Source organism: Cucumis sativus, chromosome 2 (assembly GCF_000004075.3).
Source record: "Cucumis sativus cultivar 9930 chromosome 2, Cucumber_9930_V3, whole genome shotgun sequence".
NCBI lineage: Eukaryota > Viridiplantae > Streptophyta > Magnoliopsida > Cucurbitales > Cucurbitaceae > Cucumis > Cucumis sativus.
The window spans coordinates 538,101-563,590 of record NC_026656.2 but is presented as its reverse complement, the minus strand read 5'-3'; the positions used below and the strand labels follow the sequence as shown (position 1 = coordinate 563,590).

The 25,490-nt window shown below is 31.8% G+C and overlaps 6 protein-coding genes across 6 annotated transcripts; 5 read left to right on the top strand and 1 right to left on the bottom strand.

Moving 5' to 3' along the window:
• The first annotated feature begins 87 nt into the window (after nucleotides 1-87).
• On the top strand, nucleotides 88-3,407 carry LOC101219082 (hypothetical protein). Its single transcript, XM_004140978.3, has 3 exons — nucleotides 88-849; nucleotides 2,265-2,722; nucleotides 2,822-3,407. The coding sequence occupies exons 1-3, from the start codon at nucleotides 257-259 to the stop codon at nucleotides 3,034-3,036; spliced, it is 1,266 nt and encodes a 421-aa protein (XP_004141026.2). The 5' UTR covers nucleotides 88-256; the 3' UTR covers nucleotides 3,037-3,407.
• A 1,994-nt stretch (nucleotides 3,408-5,401) lies between these two features.
• Nucleotides 5,402-6,972, top strand: LOC101211589 (acid phosphatase 1). Its single transcript, XM_004141115.3, has 3 exons — nucleotides 5,402-5,819; nucleotides 5,970-6,179; nucleotides 6,561-6,972. Exons 1-3 carry the CDS (start codon nucleotides 5,452-5,454, stop codon nucleotides 6,733-6,735), a joined length of 753 nt encoding a protein of 250 aa, XP_004141163.1. The 5' UTR covers nucleotides 5,402-5,451; the 3' UTR covers nucleotides 6,736-6,972.
• A 740-nt stretch (nucleotides 6,973-7,712) lies between these two features.
• On the top strand, nucleotides 7,713-9,666 carry LOC101220041 (acid phosphatase 1). Its single transcript, XM_004140982.3, has 3 exons — nucleotides 7,713-8,166; nucleotides 8,999-9,208; nucleotides 9,289-9,666. The coding sequence occupies exons 1-3, from the start codon at nucleotides 7,781-7,783 to the stop codon at nucleotides 9,464-9,466; spliced, it is 774 nt and encodes a 257-aa protein (XP_004141030.1). The 5' UTR covers nucleotides 7,713-7,780; the 3' UTR covers nucleotides 9,467-9,666.
• A 1,190-nt stretch (nucleotides 9,667-10,856) lies between these two features.
• LOC101220282 (acid phosphatase 1) lies at nucleotides 10,857-12,409 on the top strand. The gene is made up of 3 exons (XM_004140983.3): nucleotides 10,857-11,367; nucleotides 11,839-12,048; nucleotides 12,172-12,409. Exons 1-3 carry the CDS (start codon nucleotides 10,961-10,963, stop codon nucleotides 12,347-12,349), a joined length of 795 nt encoding a protein of 264 aa, XP_004141031.1. The 5' UTR covers nucleotides 10,857-10,960; the 3' UTR covers nucleotides 12,350-12,409.
• A 416-nt stretch (nucleotides 12,410-12,825) lies between these two features.
• On the bottom strand, nucleotides 12,826-14,562 carry LOC101220509 (leucine-rich repeat extensin-like protein 4). Its single transcript, XM_004140984.3, has one exon. It carries the CDS (start codon nucleotides 14,287-14,289, stop codon nucleotides 13,060-13,062), a length of 1,230 nt encoding a protein of 409 aa, XP_004141032.1. The 5' UTR covers nucleotides 14,290-14,562; the 3' UTR covers nucleotides 12,826-13,059.
• Nucleotides 14,563-20,025: 5,463 nt separating this feature from the next.
• LOC101220751 (putative dual specificity protein phosphatase DSP8) lies at nucleotides 20,026-22,838 on the top strand. Its single transcript, XM_004140985.3, has 6 exons — nucleotides 20,026-20,552; nucleotides 20,967-21,089; nucleotides 21,357-21,450; nucleotides 21,550-21,632; nucleotides 21,774-21,863; nucleotides 22,106-22,838. The coding sequence occupies exons 1-6, from the start codon at nucleotides 20,355-20,357 to the stop codon at nucleotides 22,373-22,375; spliced, it is 858 nt and encodes a 285-aa protein (XP_004141033.1). The 5' UTR covers nucleotides 20,026-20,354; the 3' UTR covers nucleotides 22,376-22,838.
• Nucleotides 22,839-25,490: the final 2,652 nt, after the last annotated feature.

Genomic DNA, 25,490 nt, shown 5'->3' with positions numbered 1-25,490 from the left:
AAATGATATTTGTTTGCAACAAAAATATGAAATGATTATTCCTTATAAAGATTGAAAGTAATTAATAATATTTAGGTGTTAAAGTCAAGAGTAGCTCATTCTCCATCTGTCACGGCCCAAAGAAACAGAATAAAAACCAAAACCTTCAATCCATCCATGGCCGACAATTCTCACTCCATTTCCCCAACTTAGATGTTCACCATTTCCTCTTCTCCTTCTTTCTCAAACCACATTCCCCTCCCCATTCAATTTTCCCATGGATCCATGTCCTTTCGTCCGCCTTATGGTAGACTCCCTCGCTCTCAACCTCCCTCAAGCCACTCGACCGGCCGGCGCCGCCGTTCACCCATCCGCCACCCCTTGCTTCTGTAAGATCTCCATCAAGAATTTCCCTTCCCAGACCGCGCTTCTTCCTCTTTCGTCTGTCTCCGGCGACTCTCCCCCCGACTCCGCCGCGTCCTCCGCCGGATTCCACCTCGACCCCTCGTCTCTCCGACGGCTTTCCGGTAAGCCAGTGGTGATGTGTTTGTCGGTTTTCGCCGGGCGGATGGGGCACACGTGTGGGGTTAATTCCGGCAAGTTGTTGGGCCGGGTTCGAATAACCGTCTCGATCGACGGAGCTGAGAGTAAACCGAAAGTGTTCCAGAACGGGTGGGTGAAATTAGGGAAAGGTGAGGATAAAATCTCGGCTCGTCTTCATTTGGTTGTCCGGTCTGAACCGGATCCTCGATTTGTTTTCCAATTCGGCAGCGAACCGGAATGTAGCCCCGTTGTTTTCCAGATCCAAGGCAATATTCGACAGCCGGTTTTCAGTTGCAAGTTCAGTGCCGATCGGAACTCGAGAACCCGGTTAGTTACCCGACCCACCCACCCACTCTCTTAATTAATTATTAATAATAAAAAGAGTATTATTCTTTTTCAATTTTATCATGTTTAAAATCACATTAAACAAAGTCTTTATGGTTTAAAATTAATTCACTCTTCTTAGAGTATTGTGTTGAGAATTGAGTTGAGAAATGACATTCATTTATTTTATTCATTACAATAATTAGGTAACCTTTTTTCTTTTCATCTTTCTACCATCACCCGAGGGTGACGGTTATTTACTTTTTCTTACATTTTTTTAATTATTTCTTTTACACCTGTCACACTTGGAGTGGGCCTTCACTGAAGTGGGTTGTCAGTATAAATCGCATCGTAACATAACATGAATGAACCATGTCGTTGTCGTTTTATTAATTTCTAAACTTTAGTAGACGACTTGTCGTTTTATAAAAAAACAATTAAATAAAAAACAAAAAATGCTTAAACCTAATTAGTGTAACTCTAGAATAAAATGATTATCGAAATTAGCTTAAAGAACTAATTGATGAATTTGGTACTCTATGTTGCATATTAGTTTTTTTCATTAAAAGGAAATTAAAAAAAAAAAAAAAAGAGCTAAGAGAATAATTAAGCTAAGTTAAATAATTTATGAGGTTTGGTCAAATACAAAAGAAAAGATTACAAAATCTTTCCCAACTGTCTAACTCAACCACCGTTGATTCCATCCCATGTGCTTTCCAATCTTTAATTAATTGTTTATCAAGTCAAGTATATATATATATATAGTGATTTAACATTACATGATTAATTATTAATTAGTTAAAAGTTTCCATCATTTAATTTTATGATTTTAACTTTAAATTACTATTTTCTGTTTATTTTCATTTTAATTTATAACCAATTATTATATGCTTTAGGTTAATTTCAACTTTATTTGGACTAAAACAAGTCATTTAAACCTTTTTTTTTATTTGTAAATCGTTAAGAAAAAATAATCCTAATGTAGTTTTAAAAGTTGCAAGTATTATCCTTCATTAGCTTTTATAGATGTTTTAAAAGTATCCTTAAAGTAGAGTTCCTTTATCATTATGAAGAAAAATCTTGCTTTAGAACGATGTGACGATGATTTTAAGTGACATGATGATCTAAGTTTCCATTTGAGATGAAAATAACATTTATGAAAATTAAGGTATAGTATTGCATAAATCATTGAACAGAAGAAGAGCATAGAACTTGTTTTGTTCTTAGATTATTGTACTTTTAAGACATATGAACAGTTTGGTATTACATTTTCAAAATAATTATTATATACATCAATGATAAATTTTTTTGAATAGTTTTAGATACTGTGTATTAGAATATCTAAAACAAAAATATTTACATTAATCATTGTTCATTAGAAACTAATTGAAATTATTAAACAAAAATGACCCAAACAGATCACTGCCATCGGATTTCAGCTTCAACAGCACCAAAGGGAAATGGATGAGAACTTTCTCAGGTGAGAGAGAGAAGCCAGGGAGAGAAAGAAAGGGTTGGATGATCATGGTTTACGACCTCTCCGGCTCCCCAGTAGCCGCTGCCTCCATGATCACTCCATTCGTCCCTTCCCCAGGCACCGATCGTGTCTCCCGCTCCAATCCTGGCGCCTGGCTCATCCTCCGTCCCCACGGTTTCTCCGTAAGTAGTTGGAAGCCATGGGGCCGCCTCGAAGCATGGCGTGAGCGAGGACCGATAGATGGCCTAGGTTACAAATTCGAACTCGTCGCCGACACTGGACTAGCTACTGGCATTCCCATTGCAGAAGCCACTATGAGTGTAAAGAAAGGTGGCCAGTTTTGCATTGATCGTAAAACCGTGAGGGATTTAACTATAAACTCGAAATCTACTGTTAAGGGTACGATCTTATTATTACATTTATTCATGAAATGTATATGGGAAATTAATAACTGCTATCTAAAGTTTTACTTTTTTCTTTTTATTTGAACAACTGAAGGTAGCTTTGTAATGGCGTCGAGTGTGGAAGGAGAAGGGAAGGTGAGTAAGCCCATCGTACAAGTTGGAGTTCAACACGTGACGTGCATGGCGGATGCTGCTTTATTTGTGGCACTTTCTGCAGCAATTGATCTAAGCATGGATGCTTGTAGACATTTTACACAAAAGCTAAGGAGAGAGCTTTGTCACGACGAACACGATTCTAGTTTTCTCTAAAATCTTCATCAAATCTTTTTTGGAATAACAATTTTTTCTTTGCAATGATAACCCAGTTATCATCTTACTTACAACCGGATTTGAGCAGAGAAACAAGCGGTATATTTATGTAATATTCAATTCTTCATTTTTTCCCCTCAACTTCCCTATCGAAGATCCTTAATTTTTCTCTTCATTCATTCTTTTAATTCCCTTTTTGTTTCATTGTTTTTACATAATTTTCATTGGGCCGCAAAATTAAGCTTTCTCTCTTTGTAAGTTTTCATTTTAATTTGACTTAATCAAAATTCAAAAGTGTATAGACAGTAAACGAGAATTTGTGTTCTTCAATGTGTATTATTTTTATTTATTCTATTCTTTTGCTATACGAATTCAAGTGAATGTAATTTGATTTGTTGTTCTTTATTTATTAATGATTCTTTTTAGGGTAAAAGTGCATTTATTTATTTACTTTAAATTGGGTCTCACTTTGAAGTACTTTTCTAATTTATTTAATTAATGAAGTACATGTTGTTTTATTTTGATTTTTTTTTTGCTATATTTTGTAAATGGTAAAGAAATTGTTTAAATTAATAAATAAAAATCCAATGGGTTTTTTTAGCTAATTAAAATGTTTATTAGTTACAGTTATATTCATATTAGTAACAATTTTGAATTAGAAAATGTGAACATCTCACCTAGCTATCACTTAAATGAGGGTCTACTTACTTAGTATCCTTTCTCCCCACCTTGTTCATTATCAAATCATGGTTGAGTCTAACTACCACTTAAACTTAAAGATAGTTATTTTTGCATGATGCCGCTTCACTTGATCACATTGACTATTCATTTGCTTACTTGCTTGAATCTACGATGATAAAAGAGTAGAGTTCTTATATTATGCAAAGAATTTACCAAAAGTTTAAGTTACACTCCCCCTGACAAGTGCATTAAGTATTTGAAAAACCAACAAATAAAAAATCGATTTTATTAACGGGAAAGGAAACAACAATATTAAGCTACTAATTCACTCAAAAGCTTAAGCTGTTGGTTGAATACAAATTTAATTATATATCACCAACATTTTCCTTCACTTGTGGGCTTGAAATATTTGAAATGTCCAACAAGTGAAATCAATTTTAATTGGAGAGAAAACGCAATGGAGGGACTTGAATGGTAGCAAAATGTTAAAAGACCTAAATAACGTTCGATAGATTTTGCTATATTTTATAAATGGTTTTAATATTTTACTATTTTTTAAAATAGCCTTTTATAGAAGGGAAATTGCAAAATAACAATATATATATATATGATAGTCACTACATTTTTTAAATTGCAAAAGTAAAGTCAATAACTCTATGATAGTCATCTGATAACTCTCTGCTAGCTCTCTAATAGCCGTATGATATCATTAATTACTTTCATATTTGCCATATTTGCAATATGCAAAAAAGAAGTGCCATGAACGGTTTTTTTTCCTAAATATTTTTGTCATAAACAACATCAATGTGGTCACAAATGGGCAAATTTATTAAGGGTCGAGGAAGCACATTTATCCTTTACATTCTCGATTTTTTATATTAAATAATACTTTATTTTAACTAAATTCTGGTTCTGGTGTACTGATCGTGTCCCTTCCCATTATTGTCTATGAAAATTAATTTTCTAAATGAAATATAATTTATTTTTTAAAATAGAACATATTTAAGATAAAACCTTAACTTACCATCTAAATGGAATTTTCGACCTAAACGTGGACACATACTTGAATGTTAGAGCTAATTGACTAAATGTGGTTATAATTAATTGAAATTAGAGATGCTAATAACATAATGATATTCTAAATCCACGTGCTAAACAATGTGGGTTTTCTTTTATTTCATTATGGGTCAGGTAATTAATATGGAAATTATGGGCTTTCGTGTCTCTTCACAATATTAATTCATATTCAATTTTTTGGGGTTCGCATCTCATAATAAATAATTTGGGTTTTATTTATATGAAAAGAAACTATTTTTATCTTATCTTTTAGTTCAATTACTACTTGAAATGTGAAACCCACGTTATCTTGTCAATTGTTTCTTGGAATTGATGATTCAAAGTTTCCTACTTACTATAAATATAAATCATTATTATAGTTCCTATTTATTAATTATAGTTTATAAATTGTAATAAATCTTAGGCTAAAATAATGAAGAAATATAATTACAAAAAGTTAAATACTAAAATACAGAAAAAAAATAAAGAGAGTTTTTCTTCAATTAATTAGGGAGATTTGATCTATAATTTAAAAACGTTTCACGTCAAAACGTGATATTAGCTATAATTTTAAAATGTTAGATGAACAAACAAAGGGAAAATGTTATTATAAAATACAATCAACCATCTACTTTTCCTTCAACAAACGCTGATCTTCCTCAATTCTCTCCTCATCCCATGGCTTCTCCGACTTCAATTCTCTCTTTTCTTCTTCTGCTTCCTCTCACCGCCGCCGTCTCCTCTACCCAAGTCATCAAAATGTATCCCAAACAACACGTCGTCGGGGCGGAACCCAAATGTGAGAGCTGGAAATTCTCCATCGAAGTCAACAACGCAGGATCCTGGAAGTCTATTCCTCCAACTTGTATTGATTTTGTAAAGGACTACTTCAACAGTGGCCGCTATCTTGCCGACTCTCGGTCTGTCGCAGCCTTCTCCTTGAACTTCGCTAGATCAGTCAAGGTTAGTGAGGGCGACGCTTGGATTTTCGACGTTGACGAGACACTGCTTTCAAATTTGCCATTTTACAAAGATCACGAGTTTGGGTAAGTTCGGACTCAACTCTTAGATAACGTTAACTTCAACAACAAATTTGACTCAAGGATCCGTTTGATTCTTTCCTACTCTTTTATTATTATTATTGAATCATATAAATCTAAAATCTTTGAGACGACCGTGGTATTATGTATATATAGGTTGCAACCCTACAATGACACTTCGTTCTTTGAGTGGGTGAAGAAGGGGTCAGCTCCTGCATTACCAGCTAGTTTGACGGTATACAATTGGCTGAAAAAGCTTGGATTTAAGATTTTTATTTTAACTGGGCGAGATGAATCTCTTAGAGCTGTCACAGAACAAAACCTGATCGATGCTGGGTATTCTGGTTGGGAGAAACTTATTCTCAGGTAATCAATTTAGACTAATCTCTTTGAAATCACTTTTTAATTGCCCAAAAATATTTCATTAATAGATGAACCTTTAATTTTGTAATGTGTTTTTGGTGTATATTTGAATATCACCCTCAGTCTCTCATATTCAAACCAACAACATCTACATATCATATCACATATGATTTTTAATAGAAATTTTTTGTCATCCATTAGTATATATGATGGCTTCTCAACTAAAAAAACCAAGAAGACATTGGTTTCTGCGTGTATCACTTAGCTTTTTTGGTCTCCAAGGAGCTTTACACGAACCATGTTTCCTATTTCGCTTATCACCTGTGTGTTAGAATTTTAACTTGTATGTTTAACGAGAAAAAGGTATTTGTATTATGTAATCAGGGGACCTAATGACGACAAGAAAAATATTGAATACAAATCAGAAAAGAGAGCTGAATTAGTGAATCAAGGTTACACAATCCAAGGGAGCTCTGGAGATCAATGGAGTGATTTGATGGGATTTGCTCTAGCAAAACGATCATTCAAGCTTCCAAATCCAATTTACTACTTCCCTTAGAACTTCAATAATTATCCCTTTGCTTTTGGGAATAACCTAGCCCAGCCCATGATGTACTCCCTAGTTCTATGTGTGATTATATCATCAATAATTTGCCTTCCTAACCATTTTGTCTTTGTGTTTTAAAGGTGCTTAATCCAGTTTCTACCAATATTATTACCATCACTGGAATTGAGTTATGAAAACGGGACACACTTGCTTGAACAATTTAATTAAATACAGTGCATATTCTTTTTCTTTTGTTTTTTTTACGAAAGTATAGAAAATCGAACCTTTATCTTTAAAATGTCTTCGTAGGAAGGTTCGTATAAAAGTTGTTACTGTATTCTATGAATTTATTTTTTCTAAAAGAATTATACCAAAATTTAAATAAAAATTGATGAAATTAAAAGGTTTAGTATATAAATTTGTATGCAATATTTATAAAGGAGCGACTGTGAAACATATACTTTTAAAAAATAATTGTCACATGGAGTTTGCTAGTGTCATGATTGGTCAAAGTCGAATGATGGATCCAATGTTCAATTTTTAATGACTATAAACCAAAGATCAAATAAAACAAAAAGTTGTTTGGAACGACTCATTTCAAAATCAATCATTTTGATAAAATTTCAAACCAAATCCAATCTTAAAATAGTTTTAGAATCTTTTTAACTCAACTTTTGCATTTAAGTTATTTTTCTTATTAAAAGTAGGTGCAAAACCCAAATTAAACCATACTTAGTATCCTCCATTCTCTTCATCTATAAAAGGTAAAAGAATTGTTATTAAAAAAAAAGTCATTTTCCAAAACGTGATTGAATACTTTGATATATGGTCCAACGATGCAATTATTTTCCTCCTTGAAAAGGGCATTTCAATGGTACATTTTTAATCCCAAAGTGTACAATTTATCACATGCTACTCAAGATCTGTTAGATAGTTTTGGATATGTTTTCTGTGGCTAAAGACAGAGAAAATTGATGAGAAGAATTATTATAAAACCATCCTCTCTTCCCTTCCCCTCAACCCCTCCTCATATCCTCAATTAACTTTCTACCTAGCCATGCCTTCTCCCACTTCTATTCTCTCCCTTTTCCTTCTCGTTCTCGCCGCCACCACCGTCTCCTCCACTGATCAACTAATCCAAATGTTCCCAAAACAACACATCGTGGGGGCGGAAGGTGACACGAAATGCGAGAGCTGGAAGTTCTCAATCGAAGTAAACAATGCGGGAACCTGGTATTCTATTCCTCAACCCTGCATTGAGTTTGTAAGGACGTACATAGACACAGGGAGGTATCTTGCTGACTCTCGCAACGCAGCGGCCTTCTCGTTGACGTTTGCTAGGTCGGTGAAGGTTGGTGATGGGAAGGGAATGGACGCTTGGATTTTCGATGTTGACGAGACCTTGCTTTCAAATATGCCGTATTATAAAGCAACTGGGTTCGGGTAAAATCAAACTCTTAACTTGAATACGATGGTTTGTTTACTGTTTAAGCTTTCTAGTTACTAGCTAGAACACAACAAAATGGAACTTAAGAATATTTCAATATATTTTGATTGGTTAATTTTCAAAATATTATTTATTATTTAAATTTTGTGGTGAGGGAACAAATCTCTAGAACGAGATTTGAGGTTTGAGTTTTGTTCTTTTTGGTAAATTAATTTGAAAAATATTTAGATATATTTGAGTTTGTATCTATCCTTGTACGGTCTATTCATTTGAAGTTGTGATGCGATAAAGGCCAGAAAAAAAAAGAGTAGAAGATTTATGATTGGAAGTGGACGTAAGAGGGGCATTTGTGACTTTTCATAGACCCGTCAAATAAATTTGCAAAGAAATGGGCGTGGTCCATGTTGATCATAATTGAAAACTCAAATGACTCATTTTTATCAATTTCCCTAAACTCTTCTTATATGTATGTATATATCGACATTCGTGCTAAGAAACAAAGAATATTGAGTTAATTACATCTAACTATTTTGATTTTTTTTAGAAAATTATTGAAAATAGTTTAAAATATTATTAAGTATAATAAATTTTATTTTTAGGAGTTTTGCTATAGAGAATGAAAGTAGTTTTGACCCAATAGTTTAGTTCAAATTAGGAAATATAATTAGATACTTTTGTTATATATGCACTTCAAGACGTTTATATCTTTAGTAAGCTACCAATTTAATTAAATATTTTTCTGGTTTGGTGATGAAGTACTTAACCTAATATTAGAGCTTTAAAATTATTATCTGAGATGATGACATTGGTATATCTATATATATATAGAACGGAACCATACAATGTAACTTCATACAACGAGTGGGTGGAGACGGGTTTGGCTCCTGCATTACCCGCAACTTTGTCTGTCTACAAATGGGTCAAAAAGCTTGGCTTCAAGATCTTCATTTTAACTGGCCGACCTGTTTCTCAAAGTGCTATCACTGCACAAAATCTCATCGATGCTGGTTACTCCGGCTGGGAGAAACTCATCCTCAGGTATGTATATATATAGTGTTAGTTGAATGTTATCGTTCATTCTTGGAGAAGAAATAAACATATGGTGCATTTATATGTAGGGGACCTGAGGATGAAGGAAAGAAAGCTACTGTATTCAAATCAGAGAAGAGAGCTGAATTAGTGAAACAAGGATACACGATTCAAGGAAACACTGGAGATCAATGGAGTGATATATTAGGATATGCTGTTGCTAAACGATCGTTCAAGGTTCCAAATCCAATGTACTATGTTCCTTAAATCTCAAGAGAGTCTTTTGCTTTTGAGCAGTCGTAATCAACCGTGATGATCTAATTCTATATATATACTTTTAGATCATTATCAATAATTTCTTTTCCTTACGGAATATGGACTGCGTTCAATCACGTTGTTATTAGTAATGTTACTATTAATAAAATTGAGTGAGGAAATACATCCCCAGTTATACTTTCTATCATTAATTACTATTTGTTCTTCTTAAAAACACCAAATATTTTGAATCCATCACTAACATACTCGCATTGACGTAGATTCATTTTAGCTTTATCAACTAAAGATTAGTAGTGTGAGTGTTGTTTAATAGATTTGATATTTTTATTAAATTTATATAGTTTCAAATTCAATTGAGTGATTTTTTCCATTTTGTGAATGGAATAATCGAACTTATAACTTCAAAATATCGATAGTACATATTTGATATATCAATTTAAACTATACTTGTTACATGATTATCTTGAATTAGCAAAAGAGACTAACTAAAACAGTCTTAGCAATTTTATTTTAAGTTTTCTTAAAGGATAATTGTACTTTGTTTAAAACTGTTGTTAAATGTGACAATTAGATTCTAGATTAGTATTAGTATTTCCGCTCTTTTCTTAAAACTATATATTGATTGTGTTACGTATCACACGATGAATGAATTGAATATGAAAATTTTTCTATATTCTCGTGAACTAAAAAATTTTACCTACGTACTCTACAAAAAATCAAAATGATTGAATTTGAATAAAAATTGTGATAGTATGCTATCATTTATCCCCGATGGTGCATTTAGCTTTAAGATTTGTATTTATTCATTTATTGTTAAAATGTATATTCTTCTTTTTTTACTTATAATATAGTTATATATACATATATTTACTTAGCTTCATATATTACTTGTGCTTTTGGACAATTTATTTTCCAACCACTCCTAAAAATAACTTTGAAGAATTGTCAAAAATAACAAATTTGATAAAATAGCAAATTATCAACTATTAGTGACATTGATAAAATCCTATTTATTTTTAAATATGTCCTAATAGGACTAAAATTACACAATATATAAAAATAATTACATATAAATTAATATTTTACTTGATTTTAGAATACAATTTTAAATAAATGACATGGATTAATAACTCGAACCAACCCGAACCAAATGTACGATGGTATTGAATTAGTTTATTTTTTTAATAAAAATTATTTTAGTTAAATACATTTACAACGTGAACAATAATTGGGGTTGAGTGTAAAAAGTACTTTGAACCAACCCATTCCACAAACACCCTAAATATTTTTTCTAACTTTCCCATTTTTTCAAGTTGTACAAGAAAAAAAGAACTATTTCAAAAGAGAAATTATTGGTAAACGTTGAATGAATGAATAATTTTTATTTCAAATTAATAGATTTTTATTTTCCTACAAAAAAGAAAACAATAAATTTCCACTCTCTTCCTCTCTCCCACTTGTAATTCACATTTTATTCTACACCCCATGGCTTCTCCTCCCTCATTTCTCTCCCTCCTTCTTCTTCTTAATTTTGTTATCACAGCTGCCACCATCTCCACCACCAACTCTTCGACTGCAATGCTACGAACGTACCCCGGAAAACACATTGTCCGAGCCAAGAGCAACCCAAGATGCGAGAGCTGGAAGTTTGCTGTGGAAGTGAATGCAGCAGGATCGTGGAAGTCTGTTCCAGGGACGTGCATTGCATTCGTCCGAGACTATTTCAACAGTGATAGATATCTATCGGACTCTCGAACGGTGGTGAATTACTCGTTGAGCTTTGCTAATTCGGTCAAATTCAACAGAAAGGACAAGGGGAGGAATGCTTGGGTTTTTGATGTGGATGAGACACTGCTTTCCAATTTGCCATATTATAGAGTTAATGGATACGGGTAAGGTTTTAATGTAATTTATTATAATTTTATATATATAATCTTTCGAAATTTTAAAGATTATCAAATGTAAACTAAATAAAAATATCTAAGAGGAAGGTGATATTTTTTTTGAGAATTGGAAACAAAATGATTAAAAGTAGAAAAAAAAAAGAGGTGGGGGTATGGGGTGGGTGTAGTGTCATGTGGTTATTTGACTAAAAGGCCTAAGCCCTACAAATATTATTGAATAAGGCTGCCCTTTGATGTGCTTTGTTTATGTTTCCCCCCATGCCTAGATTCCAAAAGAACTATCTGTTGTTGGATATATAATTAACTTAATTAAGGTTTTGGGTTAATCTGTGATTTTTCTATTTTTGGAGTTATGAAAAAGTACTTAAAAGGAGGGGGGACTGATGTTGCTGTTCTGTGCAGTTTGTTGTTTTCTGATACTTTTTTTTTTTTTAATGTTATGTTATGGAAACTGTGTAGGTCTGAAGCTTATAATAATACAGCATTCAATGAGTGGGTGAATAAGGGTTTGGCTCCTCCATTGCCAATGAGTTTGAGATTATACAAAAAGCTCAAACACCTTGGGTTCAAGATTTTTCTTCTGACTGGACGAGGAGAATCTCAAAGAAATGTCACACAACGAAACCTTCTTGAAGCTGGCTATTTTGGTTGGGACAAGCTTATCTTCAGGTTTGGATTAATTTGTTAAACTTACTTGCATTATCTTAATGTTAAATTTAATCTTGGGATGAAGTCTTATTATGATTAAACTTGTTTTTTGTTCATCCTCTGGGGAAAAAATGATGAAACTAGAGGAGCTGCAGATGAGGGAAAGAAAGCTGCAGTATACAAATCGGAGAAAAGAGGTGAATTAGTTAAAGAAGGTTATATAATCCAAGGAAGCTTAGGAGATCAATGGAGTGATTTGATTGGCTTTGCTCTCCCTAATCAATCATTCAAACTCCCTAATCCAATGTATTACATTCCATAAACTTGATCATTACAACTTTTCCTTTGCTTATCATAATAACTCTTTTTTATTTTATTTCAACCTCCATGTTTATGTTTATTTAACATAGTATTTACATCTCATAAAGTCCAAAAAATATTGGTATAAATTATATATAACAAAAATATATTATTATCCTCAAGATTTTCAAAATTTGAAAAAACATTTTAATCAATCAACTTTCAAAATGGTTATTTAGTCGTAGGGCAACCCATGTGATCCAACATCTGCCATATTTAAAGCCACATTATCCACTTATCAAACATTCACTATAATAACAACAAAATCAATAACAATTTCCATACCATGGACGAGGGTAGCTCATACTTCATATATATAATTTCAATAACTAGAATCAAAGTACAAAAGAAAGATCGAATAAGAGTTAAGAAATATGTTAAAATTTGAGATAATTGTGATGTAATAACAATAACAACAAAAGTAAAGTAGGTGAAAGATTGGATGAAAATGTAGGCTAAAAATATATGAGTAATTAAACGAGAGATTTGATAGTCATGTTCTTGTACATAAATCTACACCATTAAAAATCTTCAGATAGTACTGTTTCCATGAAGAATTAAATGTGAAAAAGTTTTACATTCAATTCTCCCTCTCCCAAAAAAGAATCCGTATAGTTATTACCATTTAATCAATCACCTACCCACCGGCTTCCCTTCCACCTCCTTCTTCCCTTACGGCGTCGGTGTTTCAACTATCCGTCCACAAACCAATGGCCGGGGAATCACCGGAACCCGAAAACAGTTCAACCCAATTCCCGGAATTACAGAACATTCTGGTGACGGCCGCTGAAGAGTTACTCCGGGAATGCAATTGAACGACAGATCGAACCCGCCGAAGAGATTACGGCACTGCTGGTTGAACCCGGAGAAGAAATTGTCTGCTACGGATAGATGTATGAGGCTTCTTAAAGAACAGACCAAATCGGAAACGACGCCGGATAATTGGTTGTGGGCAAGATTCAAAATCTCCACTTGGTTCATACAAGAGATTGTATCAGGAAGATGACCGAACAATTTGTTGGAGCTGAAATCCAAAACTTGAATATCTGTTAAGAACCCAACTCCTTGAGGAATGCAACCGCTTAATTGGTTGTTTAGAAACAGAATTTCCTTCAATCTTGGACCCATGTACCCAAAACTCGCCGGGATTGCTCCGGTGAAGTTATTATTTGCTAAATTTATCACAGACGCCGGCGAATTTCCGAGGTTTTGTGGGATTTCGCCGGCGAATTGGTTATCGTTGAGGAAAATGGCGTCTAATCCCATGTAAAACAAGCTTTCCGGAATTCCGCCGGTAAAGGAGTTGAATCTGAGGTCCAAATACCTGAGATTTGGTATGTAGAGAGTGGCTGATGGGAATCCACCGGAGAAATTATTGTTGCTGAGATCGAGTTCTTGAAGGCGTACGAGTTGCCTGAATGTCACCGGAACGATGCCGTAAAATCTGTTGCTGTTTAAGTGAATGAGGGTCAGATCGTTGAGAAGAGCCAGCTCCTTGATGAGGGTTCCTCTGAGATTTTTGCCGTTGAAATCGATTCCAGTGATGGACATTTGGCCGGAATTTAGACGTGTACAAAAGATTCCTTGGTAAGAACATACATCGGAGCCAACCCACGTGGTTAACATTCCAGTTGGGTCATCGGAAATGGCAGATTTCCATGTCTGAAGAACAGTGTATGCTCTGTTTAGAACAGTCTCTAATAATGGATTCGGAGTTGGAGTTGGAGTTGGAGTCGGATTCGGAGTGTTTCCCCCTCCACCACCGATCCAAATACCATTTCCACCACTGCCTCCGCCACCACCAAAGCTGAAACCAACTCGGCCACTTACCCCGCCGATAACAGCTCCAGTAGGAAGAATTAAACCACTTAAAAAAAGACCCAAAAAAACCCAACACTCCATTTTTTAAGTTCTATACACTCACCATGAGTTTGATATCATTTGTTTCGGTTTCAGCATTGAAGATAGAAAGAAAAAGAAAAAACTTGAGAATGGTTAACAATGGAGGTCCTAACTTGAAGAACACTTCTCTATCTCCTTGGGTTTATAATGAGGACTTTCCCTTTTCCTTTAGATACTAACTTTTTGTGAGCATCTTCTCTCTCTCTTTTTCAAACTTGAAAGAGGGATGGTTTGAAATGAGGAGTAATGTTTTGTGTTTTTTCTGTTTATTAATGTTCAAAGGAAGTTAGGTAAATTGAGAATAAGAATAGCCATTGGATATTTGATGGCTCTGCCAAAACTCACTCAATACAAAAGTCATCTTTTATTTGTCTAAATAAAGACAGAATCACACTCAACTGTTTCTTTATGACATCTCTTCAAATGGTTGAGCTCAGGTGTGACATGATCATATCTCTTGCTTTGGTAATCTTAATTACACTGCTTCACAACGTCATCCATAAATTACAAGTTTTTATTTCTATATTCTATAATCTATATAGATCACACTCGTTCCGTTCCGTTCCATCTTTTCTTCTTTTAGAGTTTAACAACACGTACTGTGGAAGTTCAAATTTTTAACTCAATCAATTATGTATGTTTAAACGACTTAAGTTGACAATGATACTAACTCCATTTATCTTTTATTTAGAGTTCAACACGATGCATTTAAGAGAGATATGACAACGCCGATTGATCTTTCTACCATAATAACCTACTCTGTCTCGTGGAAGATAAATGTAAAGATTTTTTTCATTGAGATTTGTGCATTTGTGATCTCATTCGTTGATTTTTCCTTTCCATACTAAACATCTTGACTTATGTATGAAGTTTAAAGTGGGAAATCTTGTGTTTGTGTGTGTATACTTTTTGGATTGTGCAAAGAATGATTGTACTATGCATTTGCGATTTGAATAAGTTATCATGTAATATATATATATGTAGGGACATGTTTCATCCATTATTATTATTTAAGTAGACACATATTATTAAAATTAAAATTTTTGTTTTTTAAACTAGTGTTTAAGTTATATTCCAAAATTTTATTTGGATTAAAATCGATTCATTTGACTCATACATCTAGAGATGAGCCAATACATCGAAAAACCAAATCGACCGACCAAACCAAAGTCGATATGTTGGAAAACGACAAGGGTTAGTCGGGGTTGGTTTTAAAAAGTTTCAAATCGAGAATTTTCAAAAAGTATTTTTAAGTGCATGTTAAACTGACCCGACAAAAAGACAAAAACCAAGACTCTTACTCATCGATATTAAGGTTAGTTTGAACATTTACTAAACCAACTATGGTCGATTCGATGTTACTTTTGTATAAAAAACACACACTCCGACTAAACGATGATCACCCCTACATATATCCACTTTGTGAATACTCAAGTTAATAAGTCAAGTCTATATTTGATAAAAAAAATATATATAGTAAATTATAAAACATAAATATATTTTCAAACTGAGCTTAATTCATTAATAATTGTGATGAGCTGTCTAGATAAATATAAGAAACTTATCTTACTCAACTAATTTTTTAAAAATGTTTATCACATATGTTAAATTTTAGTTGAGCCATTAGGCGAGTTGTCAATACGTGTAGCTCCAATCAACTCTTAAGTACTTTACCATTTAAATTTATTTGTATATTAAAACTTACAAATAAAAAACACACAAACAAAATATATCCACACTCAAGTTTCTAAGAACTATATATATTTATGTATTTGATACAAATATGTATCTTACAACCCCTAGTCTTATGCCAGGAAATTCATTCATACCTTGAGAGATATTTTGTTCATAAGGTTAATGTTTTAAAACTTAAGCTTCTTTCTAGGATGAGAAACACTTTGAAAACTTTTGACATTGAAGAAATAAGTATATGTCAATTATGGTTGAAAACTATACTCATTTTAGCAAACAAGACGTTAAGATTTGACCATCGATCATTTAACATATTAGAATAATGAACTATATAAAAAAAGTAAACTAAAAGCAAAAACTTGTATCATACTCAAAGAAGTTGAGAGTAATGATGAGATGTGTCTCCCACTGGAATGAAAGCTCAAGCTTGTGTTGTGTGAAAATGAATGAAGAAATCAGGCGTCGTCTTGCACCCATAAAAAAGAAAAGGCAGGCTTAAGTACAATGGAAGTGTGAATGAAAGAAATTCGGTAAACACTCAATAAAAAGTATATAGTGGAAGCCATTGATGGAGCACCAATATAAGCTAGCCATACTTAGATACCAAATGAGACTTTATTATTACCCACATTCCAATTTCCATCTATCAATCTCTATGTTTCCTATAAATTCAACAAATCAATGATTGAATTAAAGAAACAAAATGTATATATATATATATATATGTATGTATGTACACAAGAAAAGTTGATAGAGAGAATTTGGTTTTTAAGTTAGTTTTTGTTATTTTGTATTAGGGTTTTAGAGTTTTTCCCTAATTAATTAATAGATTGCTGGTATTTAGTCTCATAATTACTTTTTAATATAATGACAAAGTGAGTTGTAAGTATCATGGTTAATGTAGTTAATGTATGTGTAGAGATGTATAAAAACCGATTGTACACAAAGCCTTCATCCTAATCGAGCAAACACATATATAAGATCTAAGTTTTTTCTTTCTTTTCTTTTAATCATTTAGAGAGTGTTTGAACTTTCAACACTCAACACATCAAGTGGGTGCACTCAATTATTATAAGCTACTATTAACTATATAATAATAATATCGTTACTATTTTAAATCCCTCTTTCTCCATATCGTATTTTTTTTCTGTATTTCATCATCTCATTTTCTCTTTATTATAACATTTACTATTTTTCAATATAAATTAAAATAGTCATTAATTTGAAACATAAATTATTATAACTCATAAATTATAATAGTTAAGATATAATAATTTCATCATTTTTAGGACTACTTTGATTTTTGTGGTAAGGCATTATTATATATGATGTTTATATATATACTATTCCTCTTCTTGACTTCTTGCCATTGTTCATCTTCTCTGTATGCCACTAATGTCCATTGATTTCTGTCCAACTAAAACATTTCAATTTGAGAGATGGGACAGTTCTCCAAAACCCTACTAGACCTATTTTTATTTTTATATTAATGTATCATCATTATTTAATATATGTTTTCATAAATGCTTTTAAAATAACATTTGAAATGCTATTCTGATTAACACAATCAAAATTATAAATAATAGTTAATTTAACGAATTAATCAAATAAGGGTTAATTGTCAAATAATTTATCTATAATCCATCAATAATGTTACTTTATGTATTTATTTATCATGTGATCAATAGTTAATAGATCTTAGTTTAAGTCTGATTTCTAAAAACAAAAAAGATTTAATTTTTCCTAGTTCTTAATTTTGTTTCTCTTTAAATCTATTTTAAAGAAATTGATTGTAGTAATATAAGTTTGAACGTATGGATGAATATTCAGTAGCCACAAGATCCACAAGTTGTATAATAACCACACTTTTTTTTTAGTACACCAAATAATTTGATTGAATGGTGTAATACATAGATGGAAGTTGGTTTCTATAAAGTCACCAAAACAATGATTTGACATGAGAAGCTATTATAACGACATGAGTAGCCGACTTACATTGTCCAAAAAAAATTATTTAGATGAATATCTTCCAAATTGCATTTGCAAAGTTTTAGCCTCATTCATTATATATATATATATCGTTGAAGAAACTTTTCAAAACTTCCATAATTGAATGTAAAATAGTAGGTTTCCACCACAAGTAGAAATTGAAATTGGTTCTTTTATACATAAACCCCTTTGTGTATCTAAACCAAATGGGCTTACACACACTTCATCCTAGCCTCTTTTTGGGCCACAAGTTTAATTTCATGTCACATTGGACTATTAGGTAAAACTATGGCCTAATTCTTGTGGGATGAGAGATCATTTAAATGTTTCAATATTATATAATTACTTAATTCATGGAACAAAAAGGCTATCCTTTTAATTTAATTGCTATTTCCTATTTTTTACAAATTCTATCATTTGTTGTCTCATAATTAATATTGATTATGAAAGTAGAAAATAAGTTATAAGTTTCAATACTACTTTGAGGTACAATAACCTATATTCGTTAAAAATTTGTGGGTTATATTTCTGTTAAATTACAACCACAAACAAATTACATAATGGAATTGATTCTAGAAATATAGATATAAAATAGAAAACTTGGTGTTTTTATTAAGGAAAAAAAAAAAAAGAAAAAACCCCTTTGAGAATTTGGTATTTTCCCCACATTTTTTTCTTCACCATGGACACTTTTTCCCCTTTTAACTTTATTTATCTTTTTAGCTTCTTATCTATAAAAAAGAAAAAGAAAGAAAACAAGAAAAAGATATAAAAACTTTATTTTATAGTCTTAGTGGAAAGCTTTGTTAGATTTCCCATATCAATTTTATCTATTATTATTAATGAAGATAGTGACCATATGGGGGTGGTTTGATTTGGAAATATGATAAATATATGTCCTTTTTAAATAACAAACTTATCTAAAGTATATAATATATGTATATGCTCATTTTTGTTACTTTAAATAATCCTCCATATTTTAATTCGTCTCAATTTCTAAAATAAATTAGTTGGTCTTTCATTCAAGTTTAGTTTAAACTTTGACAGCTAGTCCATTACTTATACAACTTTATACACATTTGTTTATAATGTCTTTGATTTGTTTCCCTTTACTAGTTATATGTGATTGTTTAAATCTTAGGTATACAATAATATAAATATTTGGTCTATAATATCCTTGATAAGTACCCATCAAAAACTAATATGTTTTGTGAAATTAAACAATTTAGTTTTTGAATTTTAGTTGATAACAACACAATTAATATATATATACACACGTTCAAATCTGTAATAAAGTTAATCATAATTGGGGAAGATTCCATTCACTTTCTTATGCATACAAGTTTTATAGTAATATAAAGATTAAATGATTAATAAAAATTGAGGATTGATTTTATTATTATTATTTTTACAATAAAAATTAAATTAATTATTGTAAATGATATATATAGTTAGTTATTAAAGTTGAAAACTTAATTAACTATTACAAAATTGAGTTGAAGACTAAAAATAAAATTGAACTTATCATCTATTATTCGGTATATGGACATAAGAGATATACATTAATTAGTAAGAAGATGTTGAAACTTAAGTGAGAAGTAATCCTAAAATAATATATCAATAAATTATAAAATAATATATTTGATTTTATTTTAAAAACGAAATAGTCTCTACTAATTAATGAAATATGAGAATATGTTCACACAGACTTGAATTAAAGAAAATTATTATTATCATTCAATCACTATCGACAGGAAATTAATTTCGAATTACTAAGATTCGTAGGGTTATCCATTTTCTTTATTTTTTAAAATTAAGTTTTATAAAAAGGTTAAAATATTTATGATGAGATTTAAATTTAGTGGATATGATTGGGTAATAATTTTGTTTTTGTAAACTATAATAACTAAAATTGCAATTTAATTGAAATAATAATAATAATAATAATATGTTTAAACCTAGAATGTACGTATGCCACGTCACGTCAAAGGAAATTGGGGGAAGAATTTAGAATCGATTCTGAATTGAGAAAAAAAGTTGAATTGGGTGTGTTCGGATAAAAACCTTCTTCTTCATTGACTATTCAGTTTCCTTATAATTCGCATTCCCTATGGATCATTCCATTTTCATCTCACCTTTCTCTCCGCTCGATTCATTCTAACTTTACAGATTCTCTCACTCTTCATCTCTCTTTAATTTTCTAATTTCAATTTCTTTCGCTTTCCAATCCCATACCCCCTTTTCCCTCAATCTTCCTGTACTCCTTTCATTTTTCCTGAGGTTTCGCTTTGATTTTTCCCCCAATTCATTGGATTTTGGATTTTCTGATCTGGGTTTTCGATTTTTTCATCTGGGTATTGGGTTTTCTTTCTGGGATTTGTGGGATGAAGATCGTTGAATTGGAAGAGGCTGGAAATGATCGGCAAAATGAAAAAATCGGTAGTGGTCAGATTGTGAAAGTCGATGCCAAAAGAGCTTTGGTTGGTGCTGGGGCTCGAATCTTGTTTTACCCTACCCTTTTGTATAACGTGCTTCGGAACAAAATGGAAGCTGAATTTAGATGGTGGGATGAAGTTGATCAGGTTGGTTGGAATTTTTTTGTTTTGATTTTGTTCTATCTATTCTGATTGAACTGCTTAAGAATTTTTTTTCATCGGAGTTGAAATGTCTCCCTAGATTTATCTTCTTGCTTGTATTAATTTGAACTTGTTTGACTTTTGAGGTTGGAGTAATTTTTCAGGACAACAAAGTTAATTTTATATCTGATTATTATGTCCACACTATGCGGCTTTGATTGTTTTATGATGAATTTGATAGTCAGAGTCTGATGAATTTGATGATCAGGGTATATACAACTATAGATTTCTAGAAACTAAATTGATTTGTTTGTTTTTGTTTATGTAATTTCTGTTACGGATTTATCTCTGCATTATGATCAATAATTTTCCATTGTGTTTTGTATTGTTAATTTCAACGGCTTTGTTTTGTCTTCCCAGTTTCTTTTGCTGGGTGCAGTGCCCTTCCCCAAAGACGTGCCAAGATTGAAGAAGCTTGGTGTCGGTGGTGTTATCACTCTCAATGAACCTTATGAAACTCTAGTTCCATCTTCCTTGTATTATGTGAGTCATGCTTCTTCTTTATTTGCTTGTTTTCATATATTTTCTTGTACTCGGAACTCCAAAAATTGTGTTGTTCACTGAATTGAAACTGGATACTATTATCTGATTCAATTGAAGGGAGCTGAGTTTTCTTGTTTTGAATAGCCAGAGGACTTTGAATGAACTTCTTTCTATGTCAGACCTGTTCCTTTCCTATAAGATTGAACATTGATTTTTTTTGGAATCATGAGAGTTCTACTAGTTGACTGACTATTGAATGTTTTGCAGCGCCATGGAATCGATCACTTAAAGATCCCGACGAGGGATTATTGTTTTGCTCCTAAGTTTTCTGATATTAGCCGAGCTGTTGACTTTATTCACAGTGAGTTGTTTTCTTATCTGTAACTTTTGTAACGTCACTTGTTGCTCTGTTTCTTCCAATATGTGTGCTATGATTTTATACATTTTATTTTATTTTCAGGAAATGCATCATCTGGTAAAACGACATACGTCCATTGTAAAGCAGGACGAGGAAGGAGCACAACCATTGTGCTTTGCTATTTGGTAATATCATGTACCCTTCTTTGCAGAACCATTGTACAATTGTGTGATAAATGAAGAAGAAATGAACTTTTGAGATACCTAGCGTTTTCATCTTGTACAAACAATCGAGATTGTGTTGATTTACTTTTTTAAAAATTTCAGGTCAAATATAAGCACATGACCCCATCTGCTGCACTGGACTACGTGCGTTCTAGAAGACCACGCGTGTTGCTCGCCCCCTCACAGTGGGAGGTAAAAGAAATTGCTCTCGAACATAAACTCTTTTAGATCAGAAGCTTGTGAAAATCACATAGTTTATAGTTCCACCATTTGTTGTTTTCAGATCTATAGGTTGGTAAGTTCCATGGCCAAGTGGATGTGTTCTGTGACAAGCTTTTGGGATAACTTTTGTTGTAGTTAATTACTTGTGATTTATAATGTAATTTCATTCTGGGTTTGATTTTTGGTTTTCATTATGGTCTCATAACGCACAGGCTGTTCAAGAATACAGCAACCGTGGACCCGTTACATGTTCTAGCTCACTCTCAGGAGGAGATGCAGTCCTCATTACGAAAGATGATTTAGAAGGATATCATGGTACTTGCATCGACAGTGCGGGTAGAGACCTTGCAGTAGTCCCTTGGATGGGTAAGTCAAAGCCGATGATAGCAAGGTTGTCCTGCCTCTTTTCCTCTTTGATAGTTCATGGAAGTACTGGATCTCTTATTAAGCGTCTACCCATACCGGAGGCTCGTGCATGCTGATGACAACCATAGCAACCCCCTCTTGTATAGATGTATCATGGAAGTGAGAATCGACTCTTATTTAGAGTGGAGACGGGAATGGAAAAGGCTCGAAGGACGTCGTTCGTCTGAAGCTCATAGAACACTATAACAGTGATTAGGTTGTACATAACTGGTACATCAAAATTTTCCCTTCCCTTGAATTATCTTCTCAAGAAAAAAAAGAACCTTGTGGTTTGTGCTGATGGAAAATACTAAGCTTGTGTCAGCTATGAAGTCGAAATGGTAACGACCTCTCTTGAACAAGATCGGTTGTGTACAAACCTTGACGTGTCCTTCGGTTCTGTGGTTAGCAACAGCCAAAAACAAGAAACCATGTAAATTCGATCGTGATATCGATTACCAGCCACAGGTTCAAATATTTGCAGTGTGAAACCCAAACTTCAAAGGGGGGAAAAACAACTTATTGACATACTTTCATGCATCCATTTTTGCAAAACAACAAACCTCTCTTTAGATTTTAAAAAGATGGAAACTTACTTAAATCAATACATATTTAACTTTATGAATAAAACATGTTTTAATAAGTTGAACTACAACTATATAAGTTGGTAAATTAAATAAAACTACTTTTAAACAATAACTATTGGTGGTTTGGTAATATGTCGCAATCAAAAATGAATTATGTCCCTATCAAAAATGAATTAGATTAGTTGGGACGTAGAGATGATTAAATCAGTTTGTGACTAACTTTGAAAAGTTTTGGTCGATTGGTTTCCAAATTCCTTACATGCTTTTGGGTCATGGGTTACTATTAATTGTTTACGTGTGAGGAAAGACTTCAAACTTTCTAGTTAACAATTATCTTGTTGTATAATTTATTTATTTATCTCCATTATTTGATCCATAATAATATCCCAATTATTGATGGAAAAGAAAATCAATTTGAATTTTAAAAACTGTTTATGGAATTCTAAAAGAAAATTTCCTAAAATACAAATATTTTCCAATGATAAATTTCTTGAAATTTTGTGACTAATATATATTATTTCAAATCCTAATTTTAGAAAATTGTTTTATTTATTACTTATTTTAAAGGATGGAAAAGAAAGGTTGATGGAATCCATTGCTCTTCTTACGTATAATGACATCTTTAATTTGGATTCTTATTTTAGAGGATTAATTGGTTGACCTTTGTGAATAGTAAATATGCTCTATAAGAATTTGAAGAAAAAAAAGAGAGAAAAAACTAAAAGGTACCTTTAAAATGCTTTGGAAATATGAAGGGAAAACAAAAAAAAATACTTTGTGGTATGCAGCAAAAATAATAATAATAAAAACTTTAAGAAATGGCTTTTTCACCTAATTAAATATATATTCTATAGAATGTTCGAGTATTTCTTTTAATTATTTAGCATGTCGCTATTGCTTAAAAAGCTTCAATTTCTTTTATGATAATAATTTCCTTTTAAAGAAAATAATAATAATAATAAAACAAACAAAATAACTTAGACGAAAATTAGTAAAAATTTCTTTCTTTCTTTCTTTCTTTCTTTTTTTTTTTTTTTGCCAATTTACTTACTATTATTTGTAAATTTGATAAACTCAAATTAAGTTATATGGATGTGTTTTTGTAGAATTTATAATTGTTGATTATTATGAGGTACAATAAAAAGGTTTAAGATAACACTGAAATTAAAGTACATAATTGATTAACATGATGTGAATTCGATGATGTATTTTATAAGTTAATCAATTAATATCAAACATTACCCTTAGCTCTAGTATTTGTTAAAATCTTGAGTAATTAATTACAAACTACATCATCAGAAAGCCATTTAATTTATGGGGATATAGATTTCTGGTTTGATTGTCTCGCACATGTTGAGTCTTTTTTTTTTTTTTTTTTTATAAAGAAAATTTATCTTTCAAAAACTACAATACCATGCCCTACACCTTCCATAGATGTTGTAAAAGTACTAGACCTACCATCGATTTGGAGTAGAAATCCTAAAAAAGTTTGAACTGAAATCGATCCAACATGATATTGCATGGCAGTGAAGTGACCAAATAGATCAAAAATTCATGTTCACCACTCACATTTTAGTCATCTACAACTTTGTAGTTAGTGTACTCAAATATAAAGAAATTAATAAATTGCATGCCCTCGATAAGTTGAGGAAGCGAGATGTTCATAAAAAGTTGTGTATATATATATAATTTCCTTAATATATACTTAGAGCCTAAGTAAAGTACCTAATTCACACACACATATATAATTGATTTGTCTTTAGCAACATATCTTATTAATTAAACTTAAAATGAAAAGTAGTATATGGTTGGAGAATTAAAAGATTAGAATGCAAAAAAGGTAGGGAAACCCATGTCTATGGGCACATTGTGGAAGAATCCAAGAAAAGGTAGAGTTTGGCCATGTTGTGATATTCTTCTTTGCACTAACTATAATTCTTCTTGCAACTTCTTTTTGGGACCAAAATCTGCAAACCCAAAAAGAAAAACCCTAACCCATACCTAAAACCCAAACCCCATACATTCTCTAATAATTAGGCTAATTATAATTACATTAGATAATGACCAGTAATACTTCAACAAAAATTATGAATAAAGTCTATGGATGATAGACATATTTTTTAATTTTTAAAAAATGTTGTTATATATTGGGTTATTTTGAATGTAATTAGGGATATATATACCTTTACAAGCAACTAAATTTTTTTAAAAAACTAAAATACATATCACTTTCTTTTTAGGTTCAACCAATTCATTCACCTTTTTTTGCACCTCTTTTGGTTTATTTTATAATTTCATATGAATTTTCATATTGAATGGCTACATATCCTTCTCTCTTCCTAATATTCCCACCCACCATCCCTAATCTCCTTAGGATCTTTCACACACTCTCTTTCAATTCATTCCTTCTTTTTCTAACCCTAACATCAAAAATAACAAAGTAATTGCTTTTCTATTGAAACCACAATTAATGAAAACAAACCAATTAATAGAAGAGCACGTATAACTTTAAAAATAATCTCTAACCTTAGATATGCACACATTTAGTATTTTGTTAATAAATCCATAGATAAATTATATATACGTTTACTAATTGATATGATCT